Raw genomic sequence first — 15000 nt, 5'->3', positions numbered from 1 at the left:
GCAAAGGCAGGTCCAAAAAACTAGCTGCCTTCCGTACCACTGCGTGAAAGGAAGCAGCCTCCTCAGTATATTCACCCGGGGACGAAAGATCCCACTCAGGGGAAGTGTCCAGCCCACTGGGCGACTCCAGACCACGCAGCCCATCACCCGAGTCCTCTAGCTCTCCTTCCTCCAGGGCTCGTTGGTACTCCTGCTCCTCTAATACACGGAGAGCACGTCTCCTCGAATGAAGCCGTTGTTCAATACGCGGAGTCGACAATGCCTCCGCCGAAGTCGAAGATCGGCGCCGATCTTCAGAAGCCACCGACGCCGTGTCCGGCGCCACAGGTAACTTCGGCGCCGACGAAAGAGCAGTCGAAGCAGATGGACCCACCGGAGTCACAGGCCGAAATCCCGACGTCGACGGGATGGAAATCCCCGGGGCCAATCCCTCTGAAGCCACCGGAGCGGCCACCGGCGCCGACACTGGCGCCGAGCCCACGTTCCCAAAAGGGAGAAAGGGCATAAAGGGTGCCGGCCAAAGAGGCGCAGGATCACCCAATGAAAAGGCCAAAGGCCCAGCCGGAGCACCCCCTGTAACCATCTGTTGGAAGATGGCATACATCGCATTCAAGAATGCGGAACTATCGGCTCCAGGGGTGGGAAAAGCCGGATACTGGGGTGCCTGTCTCGGAGGCGACCCCGACGCCGGCCTCGACGTCTGCAACGCCGGAGAAAACACCTGAGGCTCCAATACCTCAATCACCGACGCCTGTCCAGGTGACGTTGGAGACGCCGGAGAGGGCATCGGCGTCGAAGGATGCGGCGTAACCGTGGGACTGATCTCCCATGTCCTTCGGCGCCGATCCGAAGACCTGGAACGAGTCTCCTTTGAATGACGCCGAGATTCTCTACGGCGCCGGGAGTCTCGATGACGCCAATGTCTTGGTGAAGAAGACTTCTTGTGATGCTTCTCCTTCGATTTCGCCATAAACAGCTTTGCCTCACGTTCCTTGAGGGCCTTTGGATTCATGTGCTGGCATGAATCACAAGTCGAGACGTCGTGGTCGGAGCTCAAACACCAAAGGCAATCGGAATGAGGATCCGTCACTGACATCTTGCCTCCACACTCACGACAAGGCTTGAATCCAGACTTTCTCTGCGACATTATTACCACAGCGAAAGACTACGCAGCAAAAATACACTGTAACCACAAAAGTAACAGTTGCTCCCTCGAAGATAACCGTTTCGAATGCACGGAAAAAAGGGAACTGACGTCGGCACGTCGTCGAGGACCTCTTATTGCCTGTATGACGTCAGACGGCGTCGCGTGGGCTAGAGTGACGTCCTCGTCGACGTGCAGAGACTAGTAAGAAGATTTCCGTCGAATGCTGGCGCCATGGGAGTATTCATTAGGTGAGGAATCCACAGGTAGTTGTATCCATCAGAAAAGTCTACAGATCCAGACTGATGCCTGGGGGAAATTCTAAGGTAAGGTATCTGCAACTAAAAGTCTCTATCAGATTAGATGTTTCTGATTTGCCTATAAGCTTAGCACCAACTTATGGTTCGCATAGCGTACCATAACTCATAAATATCATGCTTTTAGGTTTTCAAATGCATTGGAAACATAACATCATGTTGTGAATTGGCTGTCTATGTCTCGCTCTCTCAGTAGAGTTGGGAACATTTGTCTGTGCCTACCACAAGGACAGCAGAACAGTACACTGGATTTTGCAGTGTCTATCACAAACCACTTAAGTTTGAATATAATGGCAAGTTCTAGCACAATATTGTTGCTTAAGTTACATTTTGTATACAGCTGTAAACTGATTTGTGCCAAATTACAGATGGTATCCCTCTTTGCCAGTGCCAATGAAAAGTCCAATTCCAATTTCAAACAAGGTGAGGTAAGGCAAAGAAGGATAAAAATAATGTTTTTGTGGAAAATTCACAAACTTCTTTTCTTGGAGAGGGTGTAATGGAGATAATATGAACTGGTGTTACACTCAGGATAAAACAGTTATTTTTAATATACCTTCTATAAAGCAATCAACACAACCTTAGTTGCTCTTATGCCTAGACTTGGACTGTTTTTACCTGAGAATTACGCTTCCCTACTCCAAGACCATCACCTCTGGTGCTCTTAAACCTCACGCTACATACACAAAAAGACGTATTTACTATCTATCCCAATTGTAACTGAGTCACTGAGCTATTTACTAGGACACCTCTCACTGTTCTGCATTTCCCTACTGCAGGTCCAGTTGGCAGAGAAGAACTCCACCATCTGGACATGCAGTAAGAGAATGTAGGACAGTGAGAGGTGCAGGACAAAGTGATGTGCATGACAACCAGAGGTATAGGATACTGGGGGTATGGGACAGTCATAGTGCAGAAGAAATGCAAAAGCAGGACTGTCAAAGGTGGAGTACAGTGAGGGACACAGGACTGACAGAACTTCAAGGAAGTGGTGACGGAGCAGGGTTTGGCCACTCTCATTTCCACACTAGGTGCTGTGGGCAACACAATGACATTGGAATTGCTTTTAGAGTGCAAATATATGGAACCCTGTATACATATTGTCTTGCCATTCTCCAAGAAGAATGATGCAAAAAAGCAGAGATCAGTGAACTGTAGCACTGAATAGTCCTGAGCAAAACAAGTATAAGTTCCTGAGGGTCAGAAAGTGTGTGAGAAACTAAATGGATAAAGACAACAGACTGCCTTCCTAGATTAGCACCTTACAATTACCTGTCTTGGGTAACTCAAGGATACTGTGGTCAGGTACCGATGAAAGCAGATTATACATGTCTATTCTATTGGACGTTATTATTTCTGTGTCCTAACAATAGTTTTGATATAAGATGAAACAACAGAATATGCTACACAAGCTATGGGGCATAAAAATACTTTTGAGGAGACTGATTAAAAACACTGTCTGAAAGGTCACACTCTCAACACCTCTTTGGTGGTGGGTTCAATTACAGGCCAATCTGAAAAACTCTGTTTTCAGGCATCTCCTGAGATACATGTAGTTGGGTTTAAATATCAGATTTGGGACAAAAGCAATTGAGAGTTTGGGAATATTACAAACCCGGAAAACTGTCTTCCTTTTGAAAGAACCAACGGTGAGCCTGGTGTCAAAAAGAAACCTCAGGTTCCTTACTTTGGGCGAGCAGGCCTGAAGGACAAGTCTGAGGGCAGACAGTAGGGAGACTGGTTTAGATTCTCTGATTTCAAGACTCTTGGTCTTGGCACTATTCGTGCGCAGGAAGTTCTCCTACATCTAATAGAACTCTTTGTCCAGGCAATGGGACATGCTGCTTGGGTTTTTGTGAATGTTTTTCAGCCGTAAATGGATCTGTGTGTCATCTAAGTACATTTGAAGCTTCACCTAGTACTAGTTCCTAGTTAACTAGTTGTGCTGGGGGATGTAGATGTTGAAAGGAAGACCCATGAAAGATGACCCTTGTGGAACACTGGATATGTGCCATGTTGGCATTGCCAACAAGCCAATGCTGACTTTTAAAAAATGATCAGACAATCTAGTTAAGTGCTAGTTATGTCTGCCCAGTATTCAAATATTTCCAACAGAGTTATATAGTTAACAGTGTCTTTGGCTACAGAAACATTGAGGAGAACAAGCACAGTGTTCTCCTTATAAATTGCGGCTTATCCTTTTTAAATACTCAAAATGTTTAATTTATAACAAATTGGTATCAACAGAGGATTGATCTGGATTTTTTCAGGCAGTACGTTTCTACAATAGGTATTTTCTTCACAGTGCTTGGCACCTCTCAAACATTTAAGAGAATACCAGTTATAGAAGCTGTGAATCCTGGAGAGTTTACTCTTCTTTAGAATGGGAGAGACTTCATCTTGGTGTGCGTGTTAGATTTGTACATTTTGTTCATTTTTTAGGATGACATTTATCCCTCAGGGGGTGGTACCATTTAAGGCTTGCTATTTTCTCCACCACTTTCCATGTAGGAAAAAAACACAGATGCCATTTCCACAGCTTATGTGGAGGTCTCTTGGTTCTATGGAGTGGATCTGAGTAAACCATGTGCGGTAGCATTACGCTTTTGTAAAGGGATAGTGGGTGTTCAGATTTCAGTGTTGTTTATTGGACTCAGTCTTGTGCATTTGATCTGTCTGTTGGCATCTGGTTTTACTACAGGCATAATTTAGGTTCACTGAAGCCCTGCTGGGATCCACTTTGTAGTACCAACACCAATGGAAGAGTAAGTAGTCAGTATGAAACACTGCTCCTCGTCAGGCATTATCCAACCTACTCCAGAAGAGTGTCTATTTTTCAACTTTTGAACACACTTACAGTAATCGTTAGAACTGCCATTTGTAACCCAGAGAGTCTTCCTTTACCCCCAAGCTGGCAGATCATTTGGTGTATCATTTAAAAGTCACAATCCAAAGGAGCTACACTTATGCACAGTCTTCTTATATTCTGACTCTTGAACTCCACCATCTTTTGTCAGTGAATAGATCCAACTTAAGTCCCCTGTATTGTAACTCTCCCCCCAAAAAAATACAGGAAAGAACATTACAATTAGGCCAAGCCATCCAAACACTGACTATAATTAATTCCGGGTTAATGGTAGTCATGATTCTTTCCATTCTGGATAAATAAACTTATTGTAGCCCCGCTAACTTAAAAAAAATGTCACCATGTATGGAGGGGGTGTGCTCTTTTCTGTACAGGCAGCGGCTCAATGACGGTTGTTAGTGGGCCATGGGATTGAGGGGAACCTGAGAAGGAGTAAATGAAGACATTTATTTATTTTGTTGTGCACAATGTGTAGCATTTCTAGGCTGGAAGTGAAAGGTCAAACACTGATTTGTACTTTCTGACTTAGAAATGTTGTGGCAATCACTTATTTGCTTTCATACTCCCACAGAAAGTAGTGTAAAAGGAACCTGGCACTTGGACATTTGAAAGGCAGGCTGTTTTAGTATTGAAGAAAGGGGGAATCATTGTAAGGCTGCAGCAGGCTCAAGGAACATCCAGGCATTTAAATAACACCAACGGGAGGAGTGCTTAATGCAGTAGTAGTGATGGACTACCAGTACAATGAATGCTGTCTAAGTCACACAACAAAGCTTTCTTGTTCAGGATCAATACAAACTGAAGTAAGAAAAATCAATACAGCACAAAGTGAAAGGTGAGCAGTACAGAGTGTACGCAGTAATAATTATAGCAGCGTGTACTTTCTCTTCAATCTACAGATGACCCGTAAGCATAATCTGAAATGTGTGCTGCAAGTTAGTCAAAACATGACCTGCAAGAAGATGACCATGCACAGTGTGCTTGAGAATTAATCAATTCCAAGCATGGATACAGAAAACATACTAAAGGTAATCAAGCTTTCGTAGCAAAAGAGCCAGTATGTGCTAGATGGGAGACAATTCAAAGCATTTAGAGATTTATCTAAGCACACTACACTGAAAAAGTGTATATGCAGGTGGAATACAGTGAAAAAAAAAAATCAACAAACATATTGGTGGGGTCAACTAGATTTTTAGATGATTTTTATCAATATGCAAGATAAAATATGATGGTATGTGCATCCAATTGCACGTGGCAGACCCCAAGCATTAATTTGCCAATGGACTGCACCCCACTCACATTAGGAATGAGATACAACAGCAGGGATCTGAGTTTTGAAGATGGGACACCTGGTATGATATTTCTGACTTGAGCCATACTACAATACCACAGCTGTTATGGACAGTCAGTGGCAATTAAAAGTAAGAACACAAGTAATGAAATGCCAAAATGAGTGGGTTAGTGGTTGAAAAGGAAGCACATCCAGGCATCACTTTACAAGTAGGAGAAATCTGCAGATCAAATACACTTGGTAGGTGAATAAACTCTTTCTCCTTGTGCCAATTGTGCCCCTCCTCATTTCTTTCTGATTCACCACTGCAGGCCAACCATGATGACAAATGAACAAGGCTTACAAACGGTGTCCCTGTGACTGGATCAGATGTTACTCTCATTCTACTCTTCTCATTGCATTACCACAACCACGTCCATTTTCAATGATTCAGATGGTCTCCAACCCTTTCAACACATCTTGCACTTGCAGATTTTACAGCTGCATATATGAGTGGGTATCAAAATGTCAAAGGACACCCAAAGCACACCAAAGGACCATAAAATCCACATTCTATGTGGAAGCGAAACAATCCCTTGTTTCCCCAGGAAAAAAAGGCTAACATGCTATCCCCTCCTTGAAAAGAATTTCCAGTGCCGGCAGCTGATGGCCATTCTGACTTTGAATGGGCCCTGGCAGGGAAAGTAGATGCTGACAGTAGTCTAGCCTGACATTGTGTAACATTCATGAATGGTAATTTTAGGCACTGTTCTACCTGGTCAAGTGATCAGTAATAATTTAAAAAGTTACTTACCCGTGGTAACGAGCTTTCTGATGGATACTCTACTTGTCTGCAGATTCCTCACACGAAGAACAACCCCAAGCGGCAGTCTGTATCTGGAAACTTCAAAGCTTCCAGCATGCCAGTAGAGGACGCTGGACTTAGTCGATGCCGTAAGTGACGTAAGATGACCCCACTAAGTGCATATCGCGCCTGCCCTGGCGTTATTGACATCACTTCCCCTTCCCCTCTGTCTTTTCCAAGCCTTCGAGGCAAGAGAAAATGTGTTACTGTAAGAAAACAATGCATAAGGGGATCTTATTAAATGGTGCATAGAAATCATCCATCGCACAGTGAGGAATCTGCAGCTTGATAAGAGAATCCACCAGAAAGATCGTTACCGCAGGTAAGTAACTTCTTCTGGTGGATACCTCTACCTGCAGATTCCTCAGCTGTGGAACAGATTACACAGCAATAGCCAACCAAGGAGGAGGGTTGATGGTTGACTATACCAGTAAGTCCTGTAGGACCAACCTAGACAAGTGACTATCTCTTCTCACTTTGGAATCGAGACAGTGGCACCTAGTAAAGTGTGCAGGGAGGCCCCGGGTGCTACTTTGTAAATTTCCACAATTGAAACCCCTAGCACAAGAGAAGTAGTAGATTTGGCTCTGGTGACATGACCACGGATCCCTTCAGATGGTTCTTTCTTGGCCAAGGCACAGCAAGCTTAAAGGCAGAGAATTATCCATAATGAGTGTCCTCTTCTGATCTGCTTTCCCCTTTTTGGCATCACAGTAGCCAATGAAGAGCTGATCATCCAATTTGTGTTCTTCAGTGTAATCAAGGTAGTAATTGACCGTTTTTCTAGGATCTAACCGATGCAACCACTCCTCCTATTTTGCAGGATGAGCAAGACAGTAGAAAGTAGCAAGGATGATGGACTGGGCAAAATGGAAGGGGGTGATCACCTTGGGAAGAAAAGCAGCAATGGTCCGGAACACCAACTTGTCTGGGAAAAATGTTGCGAAAGGAGGACAACAGCTAAGAACTGGTAGCTCACTGACCCTCCTAGTGTACGTTATTTCAACCAAAAATACAGTTTTGATAGTCAACATATGAAGGGTAAAACAGAGAAGGTGCTCAAACAGAGTCCCCATCAAAAACGTGAGAAACTAAATTCAAGTCCGACTGAGGAACCACAAAGGGAGTGGGAGAAAAAAAAAAGATTAATCAAGCCCTTGAGGAAACGCATGGCATGACCATCAGAGTCTTAAACAGCGATGGCTGATCCGGTACAAGAGGAAGGCAGACAATGATGCTAAGTAACTATTTAAAGTGCCAATGGTGCATATCCTCCGATACAAGGGAAGACCCAAGCGCAACACATGGGATAACTTGGGCTACAAGGAATCCACTTCATTGTCTGCACACCATGCAACAAAATTGCTCCATCTGCCGGAACAGACTATCTTAGAGGGGGGGCAATGCACAGTTAAAGTGAAGTCTTCCACACCCTGTGGCAGCTGAAAGGAGCCCAGTTGTCCTTGCATAATTTCCGAGCATGTAGATGGAGCTCCTGAAGATTGTGGTGCAGAACCACACACCTCCCACCTTCCACCCCACTGGTCGAGATGATCCAGCTTGAATGGAAAGCAGAGTGGAGGAAAAGTGGAGACGTGCAGCAGGTTTGTATACCAGACCTCTGATCTCCAGATCCTCCTATAAACACCCCACACCAGGGCGGGGGCATCTGTCACAACCGTAGCCACAGCTGGTGGAGGAGTGAAGGCCATCCTGTACGTCATGTTTACTGGTTCCTCCACCAAGCTACTTCTGTTGCAGTGTGTCGGGAGATCACAATGGAAGCCACAAAATCTGCCCTGTTCTATAGCCAATGCCTGTGGAAGCACCACTACAGAGCCCTCATGTGCCAATATGTATACATGACTAGGAAAATGCAGGACACCAGCAGACCTAGAAACAACAGGACTTTCAGGACTGGAACTCTCATATCTGGATGGAAGGAGGGAGTAATTTCCGAGATGTCTTGGACTCTCTGAAGGGGGGAATGAAGCTCAGAATGGTGGTTTTCAGTACAACCCTCAATCAATCAATCAGTGCTTGTAAAGCGCAACTACTCACCCGTTAGGGTCTCAAGGCGCTGGTGGGGTGAGGGGGGGGGTAGTGTATACCAGTGAGGTGGTTATTAAAAAAGCCATGTCTTCAGTTCCTTCGTGAAGCTGAGGAGGGAGGTGATTTGTCTGATGTGGAGAGGAAGGGCGTTCCAAGCAGTGGCTGCGAGGTAGGAAAAGGAGCGTCCTCCAGTTCTGGTTTTCCTGATGTGGGGTACTTCTGCAAGAGAGAGCTGGGCTGATCGTAGGACCGTGTGTGGTACGTGGAGATTGAGTTGCTGGTTCAGGTAGGCTGGTCCAGTGTTGTGGAGGGCTTTGTGTGCGTGGGCGACCCTATGAACTGGATTTTTTGGGATGGCCATAGGTGAAATGTGGGCTTACTGATCGAAAAGCCCAGGTTGAAGATGCTGTTGACTGCAGATGGTACAACACCAATTCCAGCGAACTGGTTTTGAGGAGCCAGTCATCCAGGAACTGAAAGATGGGGATGCCCGACCATCTGAGGTAGGTCGCGACCATCACCTTTGTGAAGCCTCAAGGTGCAAATGTCAAACCAAAGGGTAGTAGTGCACAGAGCCCACCACAAACCACAAGTACTTCTGATAAGACTAAGATAGGGAAGTGGAAGTACACGCACTGCACCGCCCTCTGCCACTTTTTGTCCTTTTTCTTGTGCTTGGACTACTTCTTCCCAGGGAATTCTAAGGTAAGGAAGCTGCAGCTAGAAGTCTCTATCAGATAGTGGTGATACCATTTGACAACCTCCATCGGCCTTTGCTCGAGCCATAAACAGTTAGACCTCACGCTTCTTAATGACCCTGGGATTCAAGCTGAGGCATGAAAGACACAACTTAGTGTTGGGTCAGAGCCTAGACATCATAAACAAATGGCCATAAATAAATGGGGCTCTGTTACTGACATCTGTCCTTCACAGTCCCTGCAGGGCTTACTGACTTTGTAGGGGGAAGACATTCTTTTAAGAAAGGTACAGCGTGTTAATTTGTGAGGAAAGATTTTTCTCAGCAGAAAAGCTCCAGATCAGAGTCGAAGGTTCAGACAAAGGGGAACTGACATTCGTATGCCAGGGCGGCACTATATGGCTGGGGTGGCGTCATCTGACATGGCTTCTGGGGTCAACTGACTTCAGCGCCCTCAACTGGCAACCTCAGAGTTTTAATGCTTCTGGATCCAGTCTGTCACCTAGAGTTGTTCTACAGGTGACGAATCTGCAGGTAGAAGTATCCATCAAAAGTACTATTACACATAGAATTTTTGACAGCTAAATAACCTTGTTGGACAGTCATCTTGGAACCAGTGATGTCCACAAAAGTTCCTTTTATGGCATGCCCTTCGAAGATAGATTCACAGGGTTTGACATCAGAAAGTTCTCAGATATTTTGTAAGTAGGAGAATAAGAGCAGCTTCTAATTCATCACCAATTTTAAGCCAGCTCAGGTCCATAACACCACCAACATACAGTGCAATACAAGAATGGCTTTCTTATTCCTGATGACCAGATCCAGTTAGTCGAAACAGGAAAACAAACAAAGATACACAAAAGCATACTTTGCTTCACAACTAACAGCTAATTAAAACATATAAGCAAAAAGTATCCTAAATGTAAGAAAGTAATAAATTGAAGCTTAACAAATAACTCATCAGAAGTATGTGCAAAACAGAGTTATTTTTCAAAGTATTGAAGAATTAACGGAGGAACAAAATAAGAATTTGTGAGGGCCAAGATATTTCAAGATAACTGGAAAATGGAAACAAAAATGGAAGGGCTAACATGCATAGACACTATGAAGGAAACTGCCTATTAAAAACAAAAATATTCCTTCTTTATGAAGATACTAAAGAAGAACAGAAACGCAAGTGAATAAACTATACGTGCCATAATGTAAACAAACAGCTAAGAAATTTGAAAGATACCAAACGTGTATACCAAAAAGTATAAGCACAAACTATTAATCATGTGTGATGCAAATTAAATGAAAGAAATTATAAATCCACTACTGTCAGGACCATTTAACTATAACAATTTTGAAACGGAAGGCACCATTAAGGTACAGGAGAACCAATAAATGAACCACCAAGGTGATATAATAACCTGTGTTTGTAATGATAAAAATAACATTGTTTTTGTAACATACCTTTTGAGAGATAAAATATTTTTTGCAAATGTCATCTCTTTTGTAGTATCATCAATATGAGTTGTGTTGTGTGGGCTCTCACATTCTTTTCAGCTAACTGTTTTAAGTGTTTGTATTAATTTACATTGATTGGCAGGGACGTCAACTAAATTGGAAGCAGATTAACGCAGGGTCACTGATGTAAGGGAGCTCTTCACTCCCTTACACTTTTAATGATCCTTTACCAAGCCTAACTTTGGTTCTTCTACAGAGATCTCTTATATATAAAAGTTAGTTGGTTTCCATTTAACTTTCTTTATGTAACTTTCAATATCTTGATGATTACAGAGACTTGCATTCGAATTTTCTGGGCAACTGCTAGTTGCAAAATAATAAGAACGTGCATCTCACACAAAGGAGGGTTTGACAAAGGAAAATATATATGTATAAGTATATACATATATAAATCTATATAAGTATTTAAGTGAATGCTGTCTATACTAGAGTAATGTTATTGCATCTGTAGATTACAAGGGTTTGGGCTGACTCTATATGATCTTCCAGTTTTAATGGTAGCAGAATATCCATCCTCAATAACTTTGGAGAAGTGTACAGGTTTCAAACACATTAGTTGTGCGTGTGTCCTGTTATATGCATTTGTGAGTAGTTTGGTGATGTGCTTTTGTAAACAACAAATTACATGTGTGCAAAATGAATAGCATTTCCATATTTTTTAGAAAAAAGGTGACAACAGAGTTTTAATGTTAAAGTTATCCTACCGTTTAAAAACCCCAATTATTTAATCTCAGTTGTTTTTTTTTCTAAAATCATGATCTGGCACTATATGCCACAAGATAACTCATTATTCTAATATTCATTCACAAACACAAGTTTTAGACTCATAAGTCATTGGTACATAAATAACATCTCAGTTTGTTTGGCCTATGTGACAGATTTACAATTCATAAATTGCTGTCTTTGAGTGTCACACCCTTCAATGTTATTAATTATGGTGAGCATCTTATTTTTTACATTTATTAATAAATTACAGACGATGATTTCATAGAATGGAGAACTGCGGCTAAACTCCCACTTGTCACTGGCAATATATGCACTGCATGCATAGTTTAGGGTGGAGGTGGTTCAGCCCTTCAAATTCCATCACTAAAAATTTCTGCTAATGCATTTGTAAATTAAGACAGAAGAAGCAAAGCAAGATGAAGCAAAGCACGATGAAGCAAATGCAAACTCTATATTGGAATCAACTCTACCATAAATAACATTTATCTAACCTCAATGCACTGCTGTCTGCTGACCGTCGCATATCAATAGGTGGATGTGCCGAGCCACTCCCAGCTGTGCACCATACCACGCACAAGCCCGTACCAAAGATGGTATTCTCAGGGTTGCCGACTCCAGTCTTGAGTTGAACAAGGTCTGACCTAAGAGAGCGCAGCAATAAAAAAGAAATGTTTTAGGGTTCCTCCAAAAAGACAACACTATTTGGAATTTCACAAAATAAGGCATGCATGTTACATAGAGATGATTAGGCGATTGTGACAATTAGTCTCTCTGTACGAGATGAGGTGGAATATTGCAGTGGTAGTTCCACCCAGAAATTGCCAATATTCATGGATTGGAAATTCCTAAAAATCTCTGTATTTTGGATTTCACGTAAAAAATTAGGGATAATCTTGGGTCTCTAACAGGTTTTCCCAGAATATCTGGCATTAATTCAGCCCCTCCCCGGGAGTTTCATGGAGAAATTTCCACGTGAAAGAAAAAGAGTCTAGTTTTTTTCATGTGGAACCTGCAATGAGGCTGATACCTTCCGTTACTAGATGAATCAGGATTACCCATCATATCTTAATGAGGGACTTAAAGTGAATGTCAATTATTCATCAAGCCTCCTTAGAACATGAAATTACAAGAATTAATGCTTGAAAAAGTTAGTTAGTGGCCTGTGCAACATCATATCTATTGAAAATCAAGGTTTGAGCACATAAAAATGACTGTCTCCTTTACCTAGAGAACGGTTCAGTTCTTATTTTATTAGTGAAGCATAAACGTCAACTGCCACCACTTGTGAATGAATGTCATGCATTGATCCCAAGCTTCCACCTCCTAGCATATATGATCATATATATATATATATAGTTAAGAAGATTACTCACAGAGTAAATAAATGATTGCTGTTTACACCTGATTTTCCTCAGCAGGAACAAACAGAGGGTTCATTTACAATTTTCCATCAAAGTAAATTGTGAATCTCTACCATACAGCATGCTTTCTAAAATGTATTTGACCACACTACAGCACACGCACTCCCCCACCCAAACATATACAAGTTTACCCTCACTACACTGTGTAACAACTACATTGTCTCAACTAAATTGTAGAATCAGCTTCCTCCCTACACCTATGACAAGTATACTGCACAAGTAAAGCAACATTTCATTTTGGGGAACAACTGTTAATTTTAAATTAAATTACAAAAAGTGTAGTTTGGGGGTAAGAGTGATCCCACCGAGACATTTTAATTGCATATGTATTTCAAAATTAAAGTCATTAAATCAATGTATTTGTAAAGTAATGAAATAAATAGAAATGTAAAGATTAGGTTTTTAATTTAAATGAAATAACACCATTAATTATAAGTACTAAAAGCTTATGGACATGTTATTATATTTGTCGAGGTTATGGCTAGGGTAAAGCTATTAGGGTAATAAATATTTAAGATTGTTTTACTATATTAAGATGATAGGCTACTACATTAAATTATAAATGCATTACACATATTTTGAAGATGTGTTATGCCAACTAATTGAAAGATACTATTACAATTCACAAAAGATAAAACGGTTACAATTAAAACTTAAAATAAAGAAAAACTATTAAGAATAAAAAAAAGAAATAAACAAATGTAACACTGGGCTAAGAGTGGGACTCTTATTCAGTCTGGGCGAGACAGTGGTAAAAGACATGTTTAATTTACCTGAAAGATGTAGTGGTCGGGGACCATGGTGGAGGCAATGTAATTGAGGGAGTATAGTAACATTGGACACATGCACAACGTTTTAAAATTACCAGACACTTTTGTCAATCATCTGCTAATTGTGGCTCAAACACAAGTCCAGTAGTCTTAATGTGAGAACTGCTTTTAGTCACCAAGGCCCAGACTTTATTGGGTATTGCAGATAAGCTGTGAGACTTCAATTTATAAACCAAAGTTGTTTTTTTGTTTTTTTTTATAGCATGTTTATTCTGATGAGCCACAGAGTGTGATCTTTTAAACCCCTCTATAGGAAAGGCAAACTTGATCTTGAAGCACTGGTCACAACATTAAAATCCCATTTGGTTCAGCTGAAGTCTGCTCAAGTGTCAAAACTTACTAATGTTGGGGTAGATGTTGCTACTATAAAAGTCAAGGATGGTTAAAGTTTTGTTCTAATATCCCATCAATTTTACGTGTGATGCTTTCTACGTGTATTTAACCCATTTCTAAGCTTCCCCCAATATTTGCATACAGTAGGAAAAGACACAAGTGGACTGACAGAACTTTTCTTTGGATCCTGTGGCAGTCTGGTGGTGGGCAGTACCCCGTGGGTGGATGCCAATATTTATCATTAGTGTTTCATGACTTAAGACTATTTTATCCCATTTGGATGAAAGTGTTGTTCATTTTATAAACATGTCCCTCAAAAGTGGCAATGGCAAGCACTTAAGGGTTACCTTAGAGCGTAGTAAAAGGTTTGGAGGTCAAATACAGTATGAATAGTAATCACACTTTATAATCTCAATATCAGACCAACTTATCTGAGGAGAGGGGATAGAATGAAACCCGAAACAAGCACTGGCCACATGAAGAGACCTTGCTTTGTTGGTGTTGGCTTGACATTGGCTTTACCAATGCTTTTTGAGGATGCTGTGCAGCATGGCGAAAAAGCAAAAAGATTTTTTGCTGATTGAACATGGATCATTAGAGAATTGTTTAGGGCTAAAGAGTTTCATGCATTGCGAAGCCCTGTCAGGAAACGATGGGTGGGGTGGGAGAGATTTGAGCAATGAGGGGTGGGGTGGGCGGGGCGAAGTGGACAAGTGGGGTGTGGGTGGGCTGGGGGAGCAACGAAGGGTGGGTGGGTGAGCAAGGAGGGGTGGGGTGTTTGGGCAGGCTGAGGGAGCAACGAGGGGTGGGTCACTAGATTTTGAGAAGCAAAACCCAGGAGAGGTCAGATATAAAAGTGGGACCAAAGTCTTTAGTCTAACGCTTATATCTCGCCTGTTCTCTATTTTTGCATAGCCTTGTAAATATAAAAATAGAATCCATAGCTATCTAGATAGATAGATATTATTAG

The 15000-nt window shown here is 42.0% G+C and overlaps 1 protein-coding gene across 11 annotated transcripts in view; it reads right to left on the bottom strand.

Annotated features, from left to right (window-relative positions):
* Nucleotides 1-15000, bottom strand: part of HMBOX1 (homeobox containing 1) — a 394167-nt gene that overhangs the window by 237962 nt on the left and 141205 nt on the right. For all 11 annotated transcript variants that reach the window (XM_069233792.1, XM_069233788.1, XM_069233791.1 and 8 more), the window contains exon 3: nt 11938-12087. In XM_069233792.1, coding sequence (XP_069089893.1) covers nt 11938-11969 — 32 coding nt within the window. In that variant the 5' untranslated portion in view covers nt 11970-12087. The remainder of the gene's footprint in view (nt 1-11937; nt 12088-15000) is intronic.

This window comes from Pleurodeles waltl, chromosome 5 (genome assembly GCF_031143425.1).
Source record: "Pleurodeles waltl isolate 20211129_DDA chromosome 5, aPleWal1.hap1.20221129, whole genome shotgun sequence".
Taxonomy (NCBI): domain Eukaryota; kingdom Metazoa; phylum Chordata; class Amphibia; order Caudata; family Salamandridae; genus Pleurodeles; species Pleurodeles waltl.
This window is presented reverse-complemented; position numbering and strand designations above follow the sequence as displayed.